The 24086-nt window shown below is 40.9% G+C and overlaps 1 protein-coding gene across 1 annotated transcript in view; it reads right to left on the reverse strand.

Annotated features, from left to right (window-relative positions):
• The window catches only part of slc38a11 (solute carrier family 38 member 11), a 71203-nt gene that overhangs the window by 42496 nt on the left and 4621 nt on the right, over positions 1-24086 (reverse strand). Inside the window, exons 4-5 of the mRNA XM_072259782.1 lie at positions 22221-22327; positions 16745-16824 (exon numbers count right to left, since the gene is read on the reverse strand). Of these exons, the coding sequence (XP_072115883.1) occupies positions 16745-16824; positions 22221-22327 (187 nt within the window). The remainder of the gene's footprint in view (positions 1-16744; positions 16825-22220; positions 22328-24086) is intronic.

Here is a 24086-nt window from a genome sequence, read left to right on the forward strand (position 1 = left end):
GTAAAAGAGAGTTGAGGGTAGATGTATGACCAATAGAAGATGACACTGGAGATATTGTAATGAAAGACACAGAGATGGCAGAGGAACTGAATGTGTACATTATTCTCAGTGGAAGACATCTGCAGTATACTGGACATTCAAGAGTGTCGGGGAAGTGAAGTCGGTGCAGTGAAAATTACGATCGAGAAGGTGCTCAGGAAACTTAATGGTCTGAGGGTGGATAAATCTCCTGGACCTGACGTAATGCACCCTCGGGTTCTGAAGGAAGTAGTTTGAGAGATTATGGAAGCATTAACAGTGATTTTTCAAGAATTGATGGACTCTAGCATTGTACTGGATGACTCGAAAATTGCAAATGTTACTCCGCTATTTAAGAAGGGTGGAAGGCAGCAGAAAGGAAACTATAGGCCTGTTAGCCTGACATCAGTATTTGGAAAATTGTTGGAATCGATTGTTAGGGATGTAATTATGGAGTACTTGGAGGCACATGACAAGATAGGCCAAACCCAGCATGGTTTCCTGAAAGGAAAATCCTGCCTGACTAACCTACTGCAATTTTTGGAGGAAATTACAAGCAGGGTAGACAAAGGAGATGCAGTAGATGTGGTGTACTTGGATTTTCAGAAGGCCTTCGACAAGGTGCCGCACATGAGGCTGTTTAGCAAGCTAAGAGCCCATGGAATTGCAGGCGAGTTACTAGCATGGGTGGAGCATTGGCTGTTGGCAGAAAATAGAAAGTGGGAATAAAGGGATCCTATTCTAGCTGGCTGCTGGTTACCAATGGAGTCCCACAGGGGTCGGTGTTGGGACTGCTGCTTTTTTATGATGTATGTCAATGATTTAGACTATGGTATTAATGGATTTGTGGCTAAATTTGCCAATGATACAAAGACAGGTGGAGGAGCAGGTTGTGTTGAGGAAACAGAGCCTGCAGAGAGGCTTAGATCGTTTAGGGGAATGGGCAAAGTGGCAAATGAAATACAGTGTTAGAAATTGTATGGTCATGCACTTTGGTGGAAGAAATAAATGGGCAGACTATTATTTAGATGGGGAGAGATTTCAAATGCAGAGATACAAAGGGACTTGGGAGTCCTTGTGCAGGATACCCTAAAAGTTAACCTCCAGGTTGTGTCAGTGGTGAAGAAGGCGAATGCAATGTTGGCATTCATTTCTAGAGATATAGAATATAAGAGCAGGGATGTGATCTTGAGGCTCTATAAAGCACTCGTGAGACCACACTTAGAGTATTGTGTGCAGTTTTGGGCTCCTTATTTTAGAAAGGATAAACTGACATTGGAGAGGGTTCAGAGAAAATTCACTAGAATGATTCCAGGAATGAAAGGGTTACCGTATGAGGAACATCTGGCAGCTCTTGGGCTGTATTCCTGGAGTTCAGGAGAATGAGGGGGGATCTCATAGAAACATTCCGAATGTTAAAAGGCCTGAACAAATTAGATATGGCAAAGTTATTTCCCATGATAGGGGGGTCTAAGACAAGAGGGCACGACTTCAGGATTGAAAGACGTCCATTTAGAACAGATATGTGGAGAAATTACTTTAGTCAGAGGGTGGTAAATCTGTGGAATTTGTTGCCACGAGTGGCTTTGGAGGCCAAGTCATTGGGTGAATTTGAGGCAAAGATAGATAGGTTCTTGATTAGCCAGGGCATCAAAGGGTATGGGGAGAAGGCAGGGGAGTGGGGATGACTGGAAGAACTGGATCAGCCCATGATGGAATGGCGAATGGCCTACTTCTGCTCCTATATCTTATGGTCTTATGGATTATTTTGTAGGACTCTATTGGTCAGATACACTTCATTACACTGGACACAAAGATTTTGCTCCCTGAATAATTTTGGGTGTATTTTTTTTTTATTTTGGCCTGCTGATCATGAAAATCACCATGAAATTTCACTATCACATGTAATTTTTTTTTAAATTGCCTAGATTTGTTATGTCGTTTCATATTTCAAGTCAGAATACCTGATGCGAAGATGAAGGAAGGCATTTTTGTTGGTCCACAAATCAAGCAGGTCATCAATGATAGGCCTTAACTTTTAGTGGGACTGATGTGGGCAGATTAATGGCATTTGAAATTTAATGTAAGCAAGTGTAAAATATTATATATGGTATAGGAAGTAGAAATATTAGGTATAAATATACAATGGGGGGGTGGGAGGTCTTGAGTTAGAAAAGTGCAATGTATGAGAAGGATTTACGTGTCCTGGTAAAAGTGTCACTATCAAAATTTAGACAATGCCCAGAGGTGATTAGGAAGGCTATGTAATGCGCTCGGAGGAGTTCAAGTCTAGAGATGTTCTCCTTAAGCTGTATAATGTGCTTGTAACAACACACCTTTAGTACTGAGTACAATTTTGGTCTCCATATTTTGTGAGGGATGTGGAGGCACTGGTGGGAGTTCAGAGAAGGGTGACAAGACTCATTCCAGTTCTGCAGGGTATGGGCTATGAGGAAAGATTGAAAGAACTAAATCTTTTCAACCAAAGTAGATGTAGAATGAGAGGAGACATGATAGAAGTGTTCAAAACCTTTAAGGATATAAGAAAGGTGGATGCCATCTGCTACTTCAAAATGAATCCATCAACGAGGACATGGGGTCAAAGTTGGTTAAGGGGAGATTCCAGAGTAACATCAGGAAGCATTTCTTCACGCAGCGAGTTGTAGACACATGAAACAAACTACCTAGTTGTGTAGTTGAGAGTAGTTATTTCAACACACAATGTGAATAGGATTTTGGCAAGCTTTGTTGGGCTGAATGGCATGCGCTTGTCAAAAACTTTCTAATGTTCTAATGAATGGTTTATAGAATAGCACATTAGCTAGCATTCCTATAGTTGTATAACTTTTTTGTGAAATGTTTTGTAATTTGTGAGTAATACACACAATATTTATTAGTGAGAGTAGTTTCTATCACTGTGTATCTAGGCTGATTTCATATATGAGTAAAAGACTGGAAGCAAAGTTGAATGTGTAAATGTCAGAACTTACGACTAAATGTCTTTCATAATTAGTGCTATTCAGAAAATGCATAGATTGTAAAAACTGCTTCAGCCTCTTCTGAAACGTTATTGTGATGTAGAGCATTTAGACATGAAAAGATTAGCATTTTCCACCCTCCCACTTAACAGAGTTGCTGACATGCAACATTTTAAATTCTTAATCATCTTTTCATGGTTTAAATTAGGAACTGAATCCTGAAGGTTTAGCTTCATCAATTCTGCTGGGCCCTTGGGCATAATTGTAACAATGTCGACTCCCACTGCTTCATTTTTGTTTCTGTTAGCATGACTAAGAAATGCAGCACTTGTATGCTGCCAAGCTACTCCAGTTCACTCTATTTTGTCGCCAGATTTAACTCCAATTTTGTCACATAGATACAAAGCAAGTGACTCCCACATTGGATAAAATGGATTTTATTTCCATTTTACTTGAACTAATTCTGGCACACCCAAAGGCAGATCTCCAGAGTGTAATCATAAGCCAGCCACTGACCTACAACTCATGGTGATGATGTGGTGGCTTGCAAAGGTATGTTGTCGATTCTCTCCACGCCCTGAGGCGCATTTCACAGCAACCTTGCCACGTCTGGTTTTTTTTACAAAGCTGAGCTGATGGCTCGACTCTCAACCCAGCATGGATGGAAAGCGTGCAAGGAGCTGGCTGGGTTCGAACCTAGGACCTCTTGACTTAAAGTCTGGTGCAGATACACACCACCAGTCCGCTAGAGGTACATTGAGTGACGGTAATATTTGTAACTGTGTTAGATATTACTAATAAGCATTGGGAGAATTTAGGTGGGGAGACTGACAGCAAGGGTGAAAAACTGCTACATGTCCTGCATTGAACAGGAGGAAGCTGAGGAAACATTTGGGTGATTGAGGAGTGGACCATGGTAAGGGATTTACAAATACACAAAGTTCAAAATACATTTATCATCAAAGTGTGTATGCTATATACAACCCTGATTCATCTCCTTACAGGCAGCCACAAAACAAAGAAACCCAATCGAATCCATTAAAAATAAAGACAACCGTCAAATTTGTTTGGTCATCCAAAAAGGTCTGATATTTCCATTTTCAGCTTCTGCAGGTCAGGATCAGAATCAAAGTATAGGTTATGAAACTTGTTAACGTAGTGGCAGCAGTACATTGCAACATATGATGTTCTACCAGTCTGTTGTCACTAGTACAACCTACTAGGTGGTGGCGTGCTGGGGCGATGGCATCAACATGGGTGATGCCAACAGGCTCAACAAACTGCCTAGAAAGGCTGGCTCTGTTATAGGAGTCAAACTGGACACACTGGAGGCTGTGGTAGAACAAAGATCCCTATGGAAAATCCTGGCAATTCTGGACAATGTTTCTCACCTTTTGTATGCCACCTTGGCTGAACAGAAGTGCGCTTTTAGTAATAGACTGACAACTGCGCTGCTCCAAAGAGCGCTATATGAGGTCATTCTTACCCTCAGCCATTAGGCTGTATAATGAGTCAACCTATAACCCAGAAAGTAATGACCCTCCCTCCTGTTAGATTGTTTGACGTAACCTATTTTTTTATTCTTTCTTACTTCCCTCCTAATATCTGTATATCTGTGCACTTGTAATGCTACTGTGACACTGTACTTTCTTTTGGGAATCAATACAGTATCTATCTATCAATTGGGTATATTTTAATCAGAGGTTGATAGATTCTTGATTAGTTGGAGTATGAAGGGATACGGGGAGAAGGCAGGAGACTGGGTTGAGAGGGAAATGGATCAGCCTTGATGAAATGGTGGAGCAGACTCGATGCAGCAAATGGACTAATTCTGTTCCTATATATTCTGGTCTTATAATATACAGAGAAAAAAAAGAACAATAAATAAATTAGTAAATCAGAAAATCATTATACTAAGTATATATATGTAAATTAAATAGTTAAATTAAAAATAGTGCAAAAACAGAAATAATATAAAAACAAAAAAGTAAAGTAGTGTTTATGGGTTCATCCTTGAACAGCATCTATTGTCACTTGCAACAGGATTTCTTCTTTCTTTCCTTCATTTCCCTAATCACTAATTTTTCTGAATTCCACAGGGTGCTCAATGGCTGGAAATGATGTTAAGATTTTTATTTATTTATTGAGATACTGGGCAGAATAGGTCCTTCTGGCCCTTTGAGCCGCCACCCAGCATCGCCAATCTGTCTAGTTCATTCTGCAGGCTCGCTGCTTCGTCTAAACAACTTGCTCCAACACCTGTCTTTGTATCATCCACAAAGCCATCAATTCCATCATCCACATCAATGACAAATGGCCTGAAGAGTAGTCGTCCCAACACCAACCACTGTGGAACACCACTAGTCACCAGTAGCCAACCAGGAAAAGCCCCCTTTCCTCCCACTCTTTGCCTCCTGCCAGTCAGCCAATTGTCTATCCATGCTAGAATCTTTCCTGTAGTATCACAGGCTCTTGTTAAGCAGCCTCATGTGCTGCATTATGTCGAAGACCTACTGAAAATCCAAGTAAACAACATCCACTGGCTCTCTTTTCTCCATCCTGCCTGTTATTTCCTCAAGGAATTCCAACAGATTTGTCAGGCAAAAATTCCCTTTAAGGAAACAATGCCTATTTTGGCCCATTTTATCATGTATCATTTTATCATTTATATTATATACTGAAACCTTGTCCTTAATAACGAGCTCGAATATCTCCCACAACCACTGAAGTCAGGGTAACTGGCCTATAATTTCATTTATTCTGCCTGCTTCCCTTCTTAAAGAGTGGATTGACATTTGCAATTTTCCATTCTTCAAGAACCATTCCAGAATCTAGTTATTCTTGCAAGATCATTACTAATACTTCCACAATCCCTTCAGCGACCTCTTTCAGAACCTTGGGGTGCAATCCATCTGGTTCAGCTGACTTATCTACCTTCAGACCTTTCGTCTTCCCAAGTACCTTCTCCTGAATAATAGCAACTACAATATATCACTTCTGCCCCCTGACACTTCTTGAGGAAGAAATTATTTGCCTGGCACCAGACCCTGAAGTGGAGATGAAGAATATGTCAGATAAAGTTACTGAAACTAAATTGTCAATCTGGAGTGAACTGAGATGGAGGACGTAGGTGCTGCTGAAGGGAGGGGGTCCATAGATGTACTGGCACATGGAGTATCTGAGGCTAAAACCACTGCTCAAGGAAGGATCACTGAAGATCGTGAAGATCTCTGCAATTATAGGAAGATCAGAAAATGAGCTGTGGAACTGCACTTGAAATGGACAGGGAATCATTCAAATCACAAGCTTTGCAGAGTAAAGTGAGGTTGTTGTGAAACATGTTTTGACATGTATCTGACTCATGTTGAAAGGCAAATCCAAAATACAATCACTACAAACTATGTAATACAATAAAGCAGAACTTACAGAACAAGAAAAAACAAGGTTCATTTTGTCCTTTTTAATCAATTACCTAATTCCCACAGGTATATTATTTGAACAAACTTTAACCTATTCCCTCAAACACATGATCAGATGATGTTTTCTGATCAGGACAAAAACTAGTGCACATGGACTCTGTACTTCCAACATTGTCCTCGTGTATAGAAATTATCATCAAGATTGCTTTTCACAAGGAAAAGATATGAGCTTGATGTTCAGCTTGAGATGAAATTGGGAGAGGTTTCGTATATTCTTGTTCAGCCTGAATAAACAATGTGTGGATGAGAGCCCATAATACCCACACATCTTACAGTGTTGTGTTGCCTGCAGGACCAGCAAGCACATAGTTAGTTAAGCTGTTAAAACAGCATTCCACTGAATATGGTGTTGAAAGTATAGGGCATTAACACACAGAATGAAAAGGATAACAATGAAGTAAGCACATAAAAATGTCTGCAATGTCAAAATACTTGTCTGGCCATTCATTGGAGCTCAGGGCAATGAAACTGGAGGAACAACCGACAGGGTACCCTCCAACCTGATGACATGATTATCAATTTCTCTTTCTGGTAAACAAATCCTCCCCCCCACCCCCATTGCCCAATAACCTTTTACTTCTCATCAAAGTTGCTGGTGAAAGCAGCAGGCCAGGCAGCATCTCTAGGAAGAGGTACAGTCGACGTCTCGGCCCGAAACGTCGACTGTACCTCTTCCTAGAGATGCTGCCTGGCCTGCTGCACTCACCAGCAACTTTGTTGTGTGTTGCTTGAATTCCCAGATCTGCAGAATTCCTCGTGTTCACCCTTTTACTTCTTCTCACTTGCCTATTACTTCCTCCTGGGTCCCTTCCTCCTTCCCTTTCTCCCATGGTCCACTACTATCAGATTCTTTCTTCTCAAGCCCTTGATCCTTCCCATCCACCTGGCTTCACCAATTACCTTCAATTAGCCTCTTTTGCTTGCCTCCACCTTTTTATTCTGGCATCTTCCCCCTTCCTTCTCAGTCCTGAAAAAGGGTCTCGGCCCGAAACATTGACTGTTTACTCTTTCCCATAGATGCTGCCAGCCATGTTGAGTTCATAGAAACATAGAAAACCTACAGCACAGTACAGGCCCTTTGGCCCACAATGCTGTGCCAAACATGTGCTTACCTTAGAAATTACCTAGGGTTACCCATAACCCTCTATTTTTCTGAGCTCCATGTACCTATCCAGGAGTCTCTTAAAATACCCTATTGTATCTGCCTCCACCACCGTCACCGGCAGCCCATCCACACACTCACCACTCTCTGCATAAAAAACTCACCCCTGACATCTCCTCTGTACCTACTTCCAAGCACCTTAAAACTGTGCCCTCTCATGCTAGCCATTTCAGCCCTGGGAAAAAGCCTCTGACTATCCACACGATCAATGCTTCTCATCATCTATCAGGGCACCTCTCATTCTCCGTCGCTCCAAGGAGAAAAGGCCAAGTTCACTCAACCTATTCACGTAAGGCATGCTCCCAAATCCAGGCAACATCCTTGTAAATCTCCTCAGCACCCTTTCTATGGTTTCCACATCCTTCTTGTAATGAGGCGACCAGAACTGAGCGCAGTACTCCAAGTGGGGTTGGACCAGGGCCCTATATAGCTGCAACATTACTTCTCGGCTCGTAAACTCAATCCCACGATTGATGAAGGCCAATACACCGTATGCCTTCTTAACCACAGAGTCAACCTGTGCAGCAGCTTTGAGTGTCCTATGGACCCGGATCCCAAAATCCCTCTGATCCTCTACACTGCCAAGAGTCTTACCATTAATACTACATTCTGCCATCATATTTGACCTCCCAAGATGAACCACCTCACACTTATCTGGGTTGAACTCCATCTGCTACTTCTCTGCTCAGTAACCTCCGTCCCACCATAAACTCTGACAGCCCTCCACACTATCCATGACACCCCCAACCTTTGTGTCATCAGCAAATTTACTAACCCATCCCTCCACTTCCTTATTCAGGTCATTTATAAAAATCATAAAGAGTAGGGGTCCCAGAACAAAACCCTGAGGCACACTAATGTTCACCGACCTCCATGCAGAATATGACCCATCTACAACCACTCTTTGCCTTCTGCGGGCAAGCCAATTCTGGATCCCATGCCTCCATACCTTCTCAATAAGCCTTGCATGGGGAACCTTATAAAATAAGATCTTGCTGAAATCCATATACACTACATCTACTGCTCTACCTTCATCAATGTGATTAGTCACATCCTCATAAAATTCAATCAGGCCTGTAAGGAAACACCTGCCTTTGACAAAGCCATGCTGACTATTCCTTATCATATTATGCCTCTCTAAATGTTCATAAATCCTGCCTGTCAGTATCTTCTCCATCAACTTTCCAATCACTGAAGTAAGACTCACTGGTCTATAATTTCCTGGGCTATCTCTACTCCCTTTCTTGAATAAGGGAACAACAACTGCAATCCTTCAATCCTCCAGAACCTCTCCCATTCTCATTGATGATGCAAAAATCATCGCCAGAGGCTCAGCAATCTCCTTCTCGCTTCCCACAGTAGCCTATGGTACATCTCGTCTGGTCCCGGTATTTATCTAACTTGATGCTTTCCAAAAGTTCCAGCACATCCTCTTCCTTAATATCTACATGCTCAAGCTTTTCAATCTGCTCTAAGCCATCCCTACAATCACCAAACTCCTTTTCCGTAGCGAATACTGAAGCAAAGTATTCATTAAGTACCTCTGCCATCTCCTCCAGTTCCATACACACTTTTCCACTGTCACACTTGATTGGTCCTATTCTCTCATATCTTATCCTCTCGCTCTTCACATACTTGTAGATTGTCTTGGGGTTTTCCTTAATCCTGTCTGCCAAGGCCTTCTCATGGCCCCTTCTGGCTCTCCTAATTTCTTTCTTAAGCTCCTTCCTGCTAGCCTTATAATCTTCCAGATCTCTATCATTACCTAGTTTTTTGAACCTTTCGTAAGCTCTTCTTTTCTTCTTGACTAGATTTACAACAGTCTTTGTACACCACGGTTCCTGTACCTTACCATCCTTTCCCTGTCTCATTGGAACGTACCTATGCAGTACGCCACGCAAATATCCCCTGAACATTTGCCACATTTCTTCCGTATATTTCCTTAAGAACATCTGTTTCCAATTTTTGCCTCCAAGTTCCTGCCTGATAGCCTCATATTTCCCTTTACCAATTAAACGCTTTCCTAACTTGTCTGTTCCTACTCCTCTCCAATGCCATGGTAAAGGAGATAGAATTGTGATCACTGTCTCCAAAATGCTCTCCCACTGAGAGATCTGACACCTGAACAGGTTCATTTCCCAATACCAGATCAAGTACAGCATCTCCTCTTCTAGGCTTATCTACATACTATGTCAAGAAACCTTCCTGAACATACCTAACAAACTCCACCGCATATAAACCCCTCGCTCTAGGGAGATGCCAATTGATATTGGGGAAATTACAATCTCCCACCACAACAAACCTGTTATTATTTCTCCTTTCCAGAATCTGTCTCCCTATCTGCTCCTCGATGTCCCTCTTACTATTGGGTGGACTATAAAAAACACCGAGTAGAGTTATTAACCCCTTCCTGTTCCTAACTTCCACCCACAGAGACTCTGTAGACATCCCTCCATGACTTCCCCCTTTTCTGCAGCTGTGACACTATCTCTGATCAACAGTGCCACGCCCCCACCTGTTTTGCCTCCCTCCTTGTCCTTTCTGAAACATCTAAAGCCTGGCACTCGAAGTAACCATTCCTGCTGCTGGGCCATCCGAGTCTCTGTAAAGTTAGTTCCTCCAGAATTTTGGGTGTGTTGCTTTGGATTTCCAGCAATCTTGCTGGCTCCAGCTTCTATATATACCACTACCACCTGCATGTATCAAAATATCCGTGGAATGTTGTCAGAGGGAAGTATATGGCAATGTGTGAAAGCCACTATATGTGGAAACTGCCTGTAAGGTATCTTATCACAAACAAGACAAAATATGCAGATACTGGAAATCCAAACAACAGACACAAAATGCTGGAGGAACTCAGCAGGTCAGGCAGCGTCTATGAAAAAGAGTACAGTTGCTGTTCCGACCTGTCCTGCTGAAGGGTCGGCCTGAAACTTCGACTGTACTCTTTTCCATGGATGCTGACATCCCACAGCATTTTGTGTGTGTTGTAACGTATCTTATTTTTGCATTCTAACAATGTCATTTAAATTAACAAAATGTCTTTGAACAAGAAAGCTTTCAAAACAACTGTGAAAACTGATGAGGTTATTGCCATGGGGAGGAATCATAGTTGGCTGAATGAGATGTGACTTCAGTCTTCCTGAAGCCTGGCAGATGAATGTTTGCTTTAGCTTCAGTGATTAAAGCTGCTTATTATATCATTACAGCCAAGAATAATGTATATCTTCTCCCTCTCACCAGAAAATCCAAGAGGAAAAAGACATTTCAGTATTTACATTTATTAATCCTTCTCAAGATCTTATTTTGGTATGGCAAATTTTCATTTTTCTAAATTCAAAAGAGTATAGTCTATTCTTCCATCACATTCTCTGTTCAGAACAATCCTGATATCCCAGGACACTATCCAACTGTATTGCTTCCAAGACAAAAACATTTTCTTCGAAGCAAAGATCAAAACCAAGCATAGAATTTCAAATGCCCTGTAGAGTTGACACAAGGTTCCAGATTCAGGAGCAGCTATTACCCCTCAACTATCAGGCTCTTGAAACAAAGGGGATAACTTCATTCAACTTCACTTGCCCCATCATTGAAATGTTCCCATAACCAAGTACCTCCTATGTGCCTGGCAGAATATCTTTTCTCAGCTGCCCACAATGTGTCATTTCCCCTTTATGAAGATATAGTGACTCTATAAATTTATTTATTTGTTTATTTATTTCTAGAGCATGGAATAGGCCCTTCTGACCCCCACCGAGCCACAGCACCCAGCCATCCACCGATTTAATCCTAGCCTAATCATGAGGCAACTTACAATGACCAATTAATCTACCAACCGGTAAGTCTTTGGACTGCAGGATGAAACTGGAACACCAGGAGGAATCCCACGCTGTCACGGGTTGAACGTACAAACTCCAGCAGGAGTTGAATCTGAACCGTCTGTACTGTACAGTAAGGTGTTGTGCTAGTCACTACACTATTGTGCCACCTATTGTCTGCAATAAAAGCACAGACAGCTGAGGCTCCCCATGAAAATTATCAAGATTCTGAAAGGAGTCTTCTTTAGTGCCACTCCTTGAACTTTGTCATTTCCCACTTTTCAAATCTGTCTGCTTCTAACTTGCAGTGCTTCTGCTACATGTTCGCACTGCTAATTTCACTGTTATCTATTTGTGGCACTAATTACAGGTTACCTAATAGTTGGAAAGATGAGGAAAAGAGTAAGGCTTAAAATTGGCACTGACATCTTCCTCCACATGTCTGTGCAATGAAATGCTGAGGTGTCCTTGAATGCAGTAATAGACACTTAGTTATCACTGTCAGTTGCCACAATAGGGATGCTACCTGTAGGTCTGAACAAGTTTCTATTTGTGAAGGTGAAGTCCCTGCCTCCTAGAGTACAGAAGGCATTACACACAATGTGTAGGAGGAGTTCAGCAGGTCAGACAACATCTGTGGATGGGAATAACCAGTCGAAGTTTTGGGCCAAGACCTATCTTCAGGACTGATGAAGGGGCTGGGCCCAAAATGTCAACAGTTTATTCCCATCCCCAGATGCTGCCCTGACCTGCTGACCTCCTCTACAACGTTGTGTGCATTGCAACACACATCAAAGTTGCTGGTGAACACAGCAGGCCAGGCAGCATCTGTAGGAAGAGGTGCAGTTGACGTTTCAGGCCGAGACCCTTCGTCAGGACTAACTGAAGGAAGAGTGAGTAAGGGATTTGAAAGTTGGAGGGGGAGGGGGAGATCCAAAATGATAGGAGAAGACAGGAGGGGGAGGGATAGAGGCAAGAGCTGGACAGGTGATAGGCAAAAGGGGATACGAGAGGATCATGGGACAGGAGGTCCGGGAAGAAAGACAAGGGGGGGGGGACCCAGAGGATGGGCAAGAGGTATATTCAGAGGGACAGAGGGAGAAAAAGGAGAGTGAGAGAAAGAATGTGTGCATAAAAATAAGTAACAGATGGGGTACGAGGGGGAGGTGGGGCCTTAGCGGAAGTTAGAGAAGTCGATGTTCATGCCATCAGGTTGGAGGCTACCCAGACGGAATATAAGGTGTTGTTCCTCCAACCTGAGTGTGGCTTCATCTTTACAGTAGAGGAGGCCGTGGATAGACATGTCAGAATGGGAATGGGATGTGGAATTAAAATGTGTGGGCGCTGGGAGATCCTGCTTTCTCTGGCGGACAGAGTGTAGATGTTCAGCAAAGCGGTCTCCCAGTCTGCGTTGGGTCTCGCCAATATATAAAAGGCCACATTGGGAGCAAGCGATAAAGAGATCCAGAGCGGGGTAGCGATAAAGAGATCCAGAGCAGGCAGAAGACCAGAGCGGGGATCTGCTAAGGCCCCACCTCCCCCTCGTATCCCATCTGTTACTTATTTTTATGCACACATTCTTTCTCTCACTCTCCTTTTTCTCCCTCTGTCCCTCTGAATATACCTCTTGCCCATCCTCTGGGTCCCCCCCCCCTTGTCTTTCTTCCCAGACCTCCTGTCCCATGATCCTCTCGTATCCCTTTTTGCCTATCACCTGTCCAGCTCTTGCCTCTATCCCTCCCCCTCCTGTCTTCTCCTATCATTTTGGATCTCCCCCTCCCCCTCCAACTTTCAAATCCCTTACTCACTCTTCCTTCAGTTAGTCCTGACGAAGGGTCTCGGCCTGAAACGTCGACTGCACCTCTTCCTACAGATGCTGCCTGGCCTGCTGCGTTCACCAGCAACTTTGATGTGTGTTGCTTGAATTTCCAGCGTCTGCAGAATTCCTGTTGTTGTGTGCATTGCTCTAGATTTCAGGCATCTGCAGTACCCCTTGTGATTCTAGTCAGGGCCGTGTGCCTTCCAGCAATGTTATTTCACAGAGCCCAGTCACCCCATGGAAATCACTGAAATTCTTGTGATTTTATTCCTGAGATGGTTTAGAGTTGGAAGTGCTGATTATTAGAAATACTGTAGGTAGATAACTCTCATCTCTTTTGTATATATATTCCTGAGAACCATTAGACTTTCAAATGTTATTTTTTTTTGTGAAAAAATACATGGAAAACTGTTTCTGTACAGAAATGTGCTAGGACTTAACTCACAATGAAATTTATACAACTTCTTTCAATCTTTGCCCTTACCAGTGAAGATAATTCTTACTAAACAGTAGCATTGTACTTTTATCCAACAAGTATGAGCTATTCTTCTGAACTATTGAAATTAGGCTGTTTAAATTTATAGTTTCTCCTTGCATAGTTATCTCCCCCCCAGAGATTCTGGAGAGGACGCTGGGTCCGGACATTTTGGATGAGAACGTTCCTCCTGTATGTCCTCCTCCAGTTCACGACATGCATGCGTTTGACTGGTAGTTTCATATAACAACGTAAATAGTTACTGCAGTCAATAAATTCACTGTAATTACTCAATTGAAGGAAATGGGATTGGGAGACCAGCCATTTTCCATTGGTCATAAACCTGTCATTCTTAGTTAAAAGCTTAGGTCAACAGTGCTGTTTGAATCATACTAAAAAGCAAGAAGGAAAAATCAAAGTTGATATTTCTCCTGCTGGATTTAGAATGAATTCCTTCAAATATTAACACACTTTCTTCAATCTGTTTTAATTTATCTCCAAATAATCATCTTGGCCCTCATAATATAATATTATTATTTCAGAATTGTCAGGTCCAAATTTCAGTGGAATATGGAACAAATGAATAATAATTTAAAGACTTTTGATGTAATATTGTCTTTAAGAGAGTTTTTTCTAAATGTCTCACTTATGAGGATTTTCAAGAGGAAACAACCACTTCTTAGTACATTCCCTTTAAGCATTTCTCCTTCTTTCTACATACTTCCCCCCAATGGGAGGCTGTAGTTACAGCACAGACATTTTCCATCATTTAAAAAAGTCTATGGTTGATTGCAATGGAAATATTTAAGTATGACTTCAAGGCGTAGTTTGAATTATGTTGTGTGTATTGATGTAATTTTCCTCCACTTGCTAATAGCAGGCACTTCAGGAGAAGGCCATAGTACTAAAGGATGTGAGTATGTAAACATGCACTGCTTTCAGAGATGATGTTACATTTTTGTAGAATAAATGAGTCATCGAAATTCTCATCAGTCATAGAAAGCAAGATATGAATTTGCAAACCAGAAAGTTGCTTTCAACCTTAATAAATGACATCTGTTCATGAAATATGCACAAAGAACACATTTAATTTAATATATAATTTTAGATAAAGTCAAAGGTGGTAAACATGCTGGTTTAGAAGTACCAAATCTTGTAGTTCATACAACTAATAAAAACAATAAACATGAGAAAGTCTGCAGATGCTGGAAATCCAAAGCAACACACACAAAACTCATCTTTTTTCCGGCCCTGATGAAGGATCTCATCCCGAAGCCTTGAGCATTTACTCTTTTCCATAAATGCTAACTGGCCTGCTGAGTTTCTCTAGCATTTTGTGTGTTGTTAAGGAGAACTATGTTAGTTTTTATGTTAGAAATGTAAGAGATTGAGAAGTATCAACTAAAATATACTGAATAAATCACCTTGTAGATGGTGGTATTCAATTTAAATGACCGCAAAGCTAGGTAACTTGAAAGTGAAGAAATTGACCTCCTGTCAGAATCACTTTTAATATCATTGGCATCTGTTGTGAAATCTGTTTTTATGGCAGCAGTACATTGCAATACATAATAATAAAAAATGTGAGTTATAGTAAATGGATATCCAATGGTTAAATACAGCAAGTAGTCCACAAAAACAAGTAGCTTAAAACACATGGTTACATACTCAGGTTGGTTCAGTGTGGAATACGTGATTAAGTGATAGAAACAAAGTGAGTTGTAAGTGCTCTTTTTTGATCTAATACTAGTTAGGGTCAGAGGAGGTATTCGTCATAAAATTAAACCCTTGACCACTAAAGCTAAAGGAGTCACTTCAATATTTTCAGTATTACTTATTTTGAAATTTATTGTATTTATTAGTTTGTTTTTTAAAAAAAATAACCTCATCTCTTGACTTAAGCCTGGATTTGTCTTAGTAGAGTGAAAAATGATCCATGTTTTGAACATTGTTCACCACTGATCACATTCATTCATTTATTCATTATGTGCCCTGTTCTGAGATGTAGGCAATCATGGTCTTTGACTATGTTTGGTCTTGGCAAATGTTTGTACAGAAGTGGTTTGCCATTGCCTTCTTCTGGGCGGTGTCAATACTCTTCAGAGATTGTCCGCCTGGCATCAGTGGTTGCATAACCAGGACGAGTGATATGCACCAGCTGCTCATACGACCATCCACCACCTGCTCCCATGGCTTCACGTGTCCCTGATAAAGTGGTGGGGGGAAGTTAGGGCTAAGCAAGGTGCTACAGCTTGCCCAAAGGTGATCTACAGACCACATTGCCCAGTTGAAATGCAGGTTTTAAATTGTTATTGTGCCTGACTCATGTTGTTTTAAGTATTATATTTGATAATAAAATAATAAACTAATCATTCATGGCAAAGCAACCAATTACAGCAGAGATTAGTAATGGTGTATCTTGGATAACATCTAGTGCTAATTCAATGTGTAACATCTGACACAAAGAGTATTTTCATCATGTTCAGCACCCACGTCTATCAAATTTATACCCAAATAATCCAAAATATTGACTCCTGTCAATAAATGTCATCACTGGAATTGCAATCAGAATTCAATCACAGTCTCAGGATACAGGGTAAGAGCATTTAGGATTGGCACAAGGTGAAAGTTATTCACTCAACTAGTGCTGTGGAGTTCACTCATACAGAGGGCAACAGAGGTCAAATCACTGAATGATTTTAAAAAGTAGGTAGATTAAATTAAAGAATTAAAGAACAGACTTAAGACTCACATCTCTCGGCTCTCATTTTCCTTTGAATTAGTTTAAAGTTTTGAAGTTACAAAACATAACAATTTCTAGATATAAAAGGTAAGTGAACAAGAATATGGTATTGAAATAGCAAGTCAACAAACTGAAGGGTTAAGTGGTCTACTCCTGCTCCCATATCTTTATGTTTGATGTTAAATCTTATTTTAAGCCTTGAATAATTACTTTTGTACGGCAATGTTCATAGTAATTACTTAAAATACTTACATGTTTGGTCCAAGGGTTGCAGCTTCGACGACAACTATTACCACGATGGCAAGAGTTAATACAAGTGAGACCAATGAGATCTGGAAAACAAAATGCAAAGAAAGTAAGCTTAAATTTATTTAACATCAGTAGCAACTCATCACCCTCACCTCCATAATAATTTATCTATCAAAAATCTGCAACACGAGGTTAAAGTGATCCAGATCATAATCTCTGACTGTGGCATGAAGAGGGAGAGAGTCACCCATTCAAAAATAACTCAAATTTCTCAATTACCTCAAATGGCAGATGATAGAAAGTAGATAGTTTGGTAAGATGTCTGGAAGAGCTATGATGCAAAGGAAGATGTACAGTAACTTTCATGTAGATTTTGACTTCTACTGGAGTTTAAATACTGTTTCAAAAATTATGTGCCTTGGAAGTTTACTTACATCTGAGCTCTCTGGAGATTTTTTTCCATCTTTCCTGTCTCGGTCCATTCATTTCCTAAATGTTTTTCATCCACCCTTTATTCCTTCATTGTTGTTTATCATTCACATGTTTTGGCCATTACTTGACTAAAACAAATTGGTACACCAGCCTTTGTTAAGTCATATCACTAACTCCTTGTTATGTCATTTTTCCCAATCCCTTGTTTCTTCTGTTTTCCATTCCGATCAAATGTATCTGTTTACTTTTCAGTTCTGATGAAGGAATCCACCCCAAAGTATCTGGTGTCCATTTCACTGTCATTAAATTGAACTCCAAACACTTTACCCATGGTTTAATTGTACAAGAGTTGAACATGATCTCTTATGTAGAATGCTGAATGCGATAAGGAACTTATCTTGATTTTTCAGAACTAGTCTTACCATTATCCAGTCTTTGTAAAATCAGAATAAAACATTTGGTTAATATTTCATGTTGATAATGAAAATTAATATTTTATTCAAGAACATTGATTTTAGTATATATTTATAATAGGATGAACTGAACTACATTTCATTTCATTCAGTTGAAACCACTCCAGATTCTGTCTTTATGAGGATGAATAAACTGCTTATTTGTCTATGAGAAAAATAATGTAAGCTTGATTCAATCTTCCAGTATGCATTTTTAGTGAATGTTTTGAATAGTGCCAAACTACTGAATTCATTTTTCTCTTCATGACCCAGGGATTTTTAAGCAACTACTCTATCTGTCAACACTAGGAACTATTGCATCGATCAGCACAGGATCAACTCAGTCAGGAGAAGATCTGATTCAAACCTGACACATTATTTTTGATATAGGTGCACCCTTAAATATCTATTACAGAGAATGCAAGAGATTTTTCACAGATTTTTCTTGCTGTTGTCAAAAAGAACGGAGTGGGTTCATCTACAAAACCCAAGAGCTGATAATAACTTGTCTTCCTGAAGAAACTGGGCAGACAGGCAGCTAAGATATCTGGAGTGATTTATTTTATTGGACCTAACTGTTTTTCCAGTAAATTTGACATGTTCTTGAGGGCTTTCACTTTCAAGGAATTATGGATCCATATTCCCAGATCACTCTACTCTACCGCGCTCCTCAGTGCTCTACCGCACACCATGTAAGAGTGTGGCAGCTGTGACGAAGCAGCAAGTTCTTTGATAAACGTTTAGAACAAGCTCGAATGACATCATTGTTATCTGACTCTATATAATCCAGGACCTATGAGGAAAAAGATACTTGTCATTATATTGAACTTACGCCTGAATAGACTGATCCCCAATTCCCTCCATGACCATAAGGAGAAGCAAGAAATTTCTAGGCTTCCAACTCCAAACCCTCCATTATGGTGTCTTTCTCTCCCTTTCCTACAAACTTCCCCATAACTATTTACCAGACTACTTATGAGGAATTTGGAAAGAAAGTATTTATTGATCTACTGTGCTACCTAGCAGGGATCTTTCTTTATCCAGTTCCTACTCCCTTCTCCAACCAGGTTGAGATGGAAGACATTCAGAGACCACACATTTGAAGAAGTGGAGGATAAAATTTCCAAGCAGAAGATCACAGAGTGAGTTGGGGACAGTTCCTTGTGGACTTTAAATGCAGGTTTTAAAAAGCGAGTAGGGCCTGTCGGTACTTCTCAGTGGAGTGGGAGACTGCTTGGGCTAATAGTCACTTAGTAAGGGCCAATAAAAAGGTTTAAGTGGAGAGGCCATTAGTTAGGGCTATAGGGCCTCTTTCTGTGCTGTAGTTTTCTATGACTCTATGACTGCCAGATAACTACATCAGCAAGAAGTGCACCCAACTTCAGCTCTTGACTGACAAGGTTAACGAACTGGAGCTGGAGCTGGATGCACTCTAGGAGGCCGAAAACTTCATAGATGAGACATAGATGTGCTCACAAGAAAGGAGGCTTCATATAGTAGATGGGGGACCGCCAAAAGAAGAAAGGCGAGTAAGCTGTCAGTGCAGGGTTCCTCTGTGGCCATTCCAATCAGCAATAATTATACCCCTTTGGATACTGCTGAGGGGGATGGTCAAACAGCAGTTGCAGCCAAACCAGAGGAGCTGAGTCTGGCTCTGAGGTTCACTGGGGAAGGATGGAGACAGGCAGAGCGATAGGGATAGCAGCGTCGATAGCTAAGGTGACAAACAGCAGATTCTGTGGCTGCAAAAGAGAAGCTAGGATGATGTGTTGCCTCCCAGATGTTGGGAACTTAACATCAAAGGAAACATCTTGTATCAAAAGGGCAGGCAGCTAGATGGGGTGGGGGTGTTGGGTTGGGTCTGTTGGTAAAAAAAAAATGAAATCAAATCCATAGGAAGAGGTGACAGAGGATCAGAAGATGTAGAATTCTTGTGGGTAGTTAAGAAACTGCAAGGGTAAAAACACCCTGGTGGGAGTTATATACAGGCCCCCTGAACAGTAGCCAGGATGTTAGATATAAATTTCAATGGGAAATAGAAAAGCTACGTAATAAGAGCAATGTAATGATAGTCATGGGAGATTTCAATACACAGGTAGATTGGAATTATCAGGTTGGTACTGGACCCCAAGAGAATTAATTTGTTGAATGCCTACGAGATGTTAATTTAGCATCAGCAGTTCAATGCAATACATAATCTAGCAGAGAGAGAGAGAGAAAAAAAAAAATAATAAATAAAATAAAACAATAATAAACAAGTAAATCAATTACATATATTGAATAGATTATGAAAAACTGTGCAAAAACAGAAATACTGTATATTAAAAAAATGAGGTAGTGTCCAAAGCTTCAAAGTCCATTTAGGAATCGGATGGCAGAGGGGAAGAAGCTGTTCCTGACTTGCTGAGCATGTGCCTTCAGGCTTCTGTACCTCCTATCTGACGGTAACAGTGAGAAAAGGACATGCCCTGGGTGCTGGAGGTCTTTAATAATGGATGCTGCCTTTCTGAGACAACGCTCCCTATAGATGTCCTGGGTACTTTGTAGGCTAGTGCCCAAGATGGAGCTGACTAGATTTACAACCCTCTGCAGCTTCTTTCTGTCCTGTGCTATAGCCTCTCCATACCAGATAGTGATGTAGCCTTTCAGAATATTCTCCAGTTATAGAAGTTTTTGAGTGTATTTGTTGACATGCCAAATTACTTCAAACTCCTAATAAAGTATAGCCGCTGTCAATATGTTGGGACCAGATTAGATCCTCAGGGATCTTGACACCCAGGACCTTCGGCAGATGTCAGTGTAGTTGCTATTACTAAGGAGAAGTTGCTTGGGAAACTGAAAGATCTAGAGGTAGATAATTCACCTTGAGCAGATGGACTGCACCCAAGGGCTCCGTAAGAGGTCGCTGAAGAGGTTGTGGAGGCATTAGTAATGATCTTTCAAGAATCACTGTATTCTGGAGGACTGGAAGATTGCTAATCTCACTCCACTCTTTAAGAAGTGGCGGGGGGTGGGGGGTGCAGAGAAAAAGAAATTATAGGCCAGTTAGCCTGAGTTCAGTGATTGGTAAGATATTGGTGTCCACTATTAACATTATTAAATATGAGGTTTCGGGGTATTTGGAGGTGTAAGGTAGGCTAAAGTCAGCATGGTTTCCTTAAGGGTAAATTCTGCCTGATAAATGTGTTGAAATTCTATAAGGAACTAACAGGCGGGAATAATAAACAAGAGTCAGTGGATGTTATTTATTTGGATTTTCAGTAGGTCTTTGACAATGTGCAGCATATGGGGCTGCATACCAAGATAAAAGCCCCATGGTATTACAGGAAAGATATTATCATGGACAGAAAACTGGCTGTCTGGCAGGAGGCAAAGTGCAAGAACAAATAGGGCCTCTTCTGGTTTCCTGCCAGTGACTAGTGGACTGCTGCTTTTCATGTTATATGTTCACGATTTGGATGATGATACTGATGGCTTTGAGGCTAAGTTTGCAGAGGAGAGACAGGTAGGGTTGAGGAAGTAGGAAGTTGACAGAAAAACGGTTTGGGAGAACAGGCAAAGAAGTGGCAGATGTAATATAGTAGAGGGAAGTGCATTGAATCAAAGCTTGCACTTTATTGTCTGCACAAACGACAATGTAAATATGTTGACCCCAGGCCAACAAGTATATGGTCATGCACTTTGATAGAAGGGATAACGATGTATTCCTTTTTCTAAACAGGGAGAAAATTCAAAAATCAGGGGTGCAGAGGGACTTGGAAATCCTTATATAGGATTCTCTAAAGGTTAACTTGCATGCTGAGTCGATGTTAAGTAAGGTAATGCAATGTTAACATTCATTTCAAGAGGACTAGGATATAAAGGTAAGGATGCAATGCTGAGGTTTAATAAGGCATTAGGCAGACTGAACTTGGAGTACTGTGAGCAGTTTTGGGCCGCTTATCTAAGAAAAGACATATGGGTAATGCAGTGGGTCCAGAGAAGGTTCACAAGAATGATTCTGGGAATGAAAGTGTAAACATATGAGGTGTGCTTGATGGCTCTGGGCCTGTACTTACTGGAGCTTAGAGGAATGCAGGGAGGATCTCACTAATACTTATTGAATTTTGAAATGACTACATGAGTGGATATGGAGAGGATATTTCCAATGGTGGATAAGACTGGGACCAGAAGACACAGCCTCAGAATAGAGGGATGTCCATTTGGAACAGGGATGAGAAGGAATTTCTTCAGCCAGAGGGTGATGAATCTGTGGAATTCATTGCCAGGGACAGCCATGGAAGCTAAGTAATTGAGTAAGTGGAAATTGACAGGTTCTTGCTTAGTCAGGGCATCAAAGGTTACGGGGAGAAAACAGGAGAATGGGGTTGAGAGGGATAATAAATCAGCCATGATCGAATGGTGGAGCAGACTCAGTAGGCTGAGTTCCCTAATTCTGCTCCTGTATCTTATGGTCCATCTTGCAGAATGCCAGAGACTTCCCCACTAATTGATTGTGAAAGTTAAGACTCTATGTAACCAATGATGGTGATGTCTAAATTATTTACAATAAAGTATTTAACAGAGCCGTGAACAATAATGAAAGTAAAAGTTACCTTTCCCAAGTTAGCAATGTTGCGATACATGGACAATGGGAGCATGAACACGAGAGTTGTCATTGCAATCACAAAATGCCTCTCTGCTAAGATATTTTCAGGGCCAACTGGAATTTGAACAAATGATATAGAAATATTATGAAACATGCTTTTAAAATTAAATTCGACATTAACAAACAAATATTGTGTCCATTTACATAACGGCTTAGCATTCTGTAGTGTTTGGACTGTGAGATGACCAACTTTAAGATGCTATTTTCTGTTCACGGACAGCAACTACTTTCAGCTTCCTCCTTGCGAGATAGAAGGCAGCTTTTTGTCCCACCAAACCACAGAAGGCATTCAGAGAAATCCCATCAACCCTATTTCCTTATGATTTAACCTCTTACACATGACCATTGGCATCATCATGACTCTGTTACCACAGCAGTGACATTTGGAGCATTGCACAATTGGCAGTCATCCTAACATTGTGCATTGTATGCAAATCTTGAAGTCAAAACATTGCTTTTTAAAAACAGCATTCCAACCATTGTTGCCAAATGGAATGTGAAATAATATCTTGTGGTTGTATGGATTGTGAAATAAGGAGCCTGAGTGTCAGACAGAATTCTATTAAAACATGTGAACCTACTTTGTCTAGGCCAAAAAGTACAACACCAGAAATGGGTTTCACTTAATCACTGACCATCCATTTATGTCCAATTCTTTCAGCAACAATAATTTTGAATGTGTCCACTAGAATTTACAATCTGTATTACATTGGGTGGCAGGGTGGAGATACATCTCTACCAAAGGAGGTGTAAGGCACTTCTTGCATTGCCCTTGGGCAAGGTGCAGCACCTGCTTAGCCCTCTGCATCAGGGTCACATGAAGCCACGGGAGCAGATGGTGGACGGTCATATGAGCAGCTGGTGCATATCACAAGTCCTGGTTCTGTGACCACTGACACCAGGCAGACAATCTCTGAGGAGTATTGGTAATGGCTGTAGTCACCCGTCTTGTAAAGACACTGCCCAGAAGAAGGCAATGTCAAACCACTGCTGCAGAAAAATTTGCCAAGAACATTCGTAGTCATGAGACCATGATCACCTATGCAATAAGACATGGTACATAATTACATTGGTTTTCATGCAACATTATTCAGTCAACTGAGTTTCAACAAGTTACCTTGTGCAATCTTCAACAATGGATGAAAATCCCTGTGTAACTGCATTGAGATACTTTTATCACAAGAACTGCTATAGTTCAAGAAGACATCTCACCAGCACCTTCCCTAGGGCAGTCAGTGAATGCCATTTAAGTTCTGATTATGCAGAAAATATCAGTGTTTTATTGATGAGTTGTAAAAAAGATTAGTACTGGTTATCTTGCAATCTCCTATATCTATTAATGACTTTGTAGAAAAGAGAGGAATGTAACAAGTTTCTAGACAGAACAAAGCTGACTGAGAAATTAATTCATTTGGAGGATGCAAAGGTTCTGTAATCAGGGTCAGAATCACTGGCACGTCATGAAATCTGTTGTTATCTGGCAGCAGTATATATATCTTTATCTATATATAAAATTAAATAAGTAGTTGGAAAAGAGATTAAAAAGTAGTGAGGTAGTGTTCATGGGTTCAATGTCTATTCAGAAATCTGATGACAGAGGGAAAGAAACTGTTCTTGAATCGTTGAGTGTGTGGTTCCACGCTCCTCTATCTCCTCCCTGATGGTAGCTACAAGAACAGAGCATGTCCAGGGTGATGGGGGTCATAAATGTTGGATGTCAGCTTTTTGAGGCATTGCTCCTTGAAGATGTCTTGGATGCTGGAAAGACTGGTGCCCCCACCTACTGTTTTTTTTATTGGCTTTCCTCCATCAT

The sequence above is a fragment of the Mobula birostris genome, chromosome 6 (assembly GCF_030028105.1).
Source record: "Mobula birostris isolate sMobBir1 chromosome 6, sMobBir1.hap1, whole genome shotgun sequence".
Classification (NCBI taxonomy): domain Eukaryota; kingdom Metazoa; phylum Chordata; class Chondrichthyes; order Myliobatiformes; family Myliobatidae; genus Mobula; species Mobula birostris.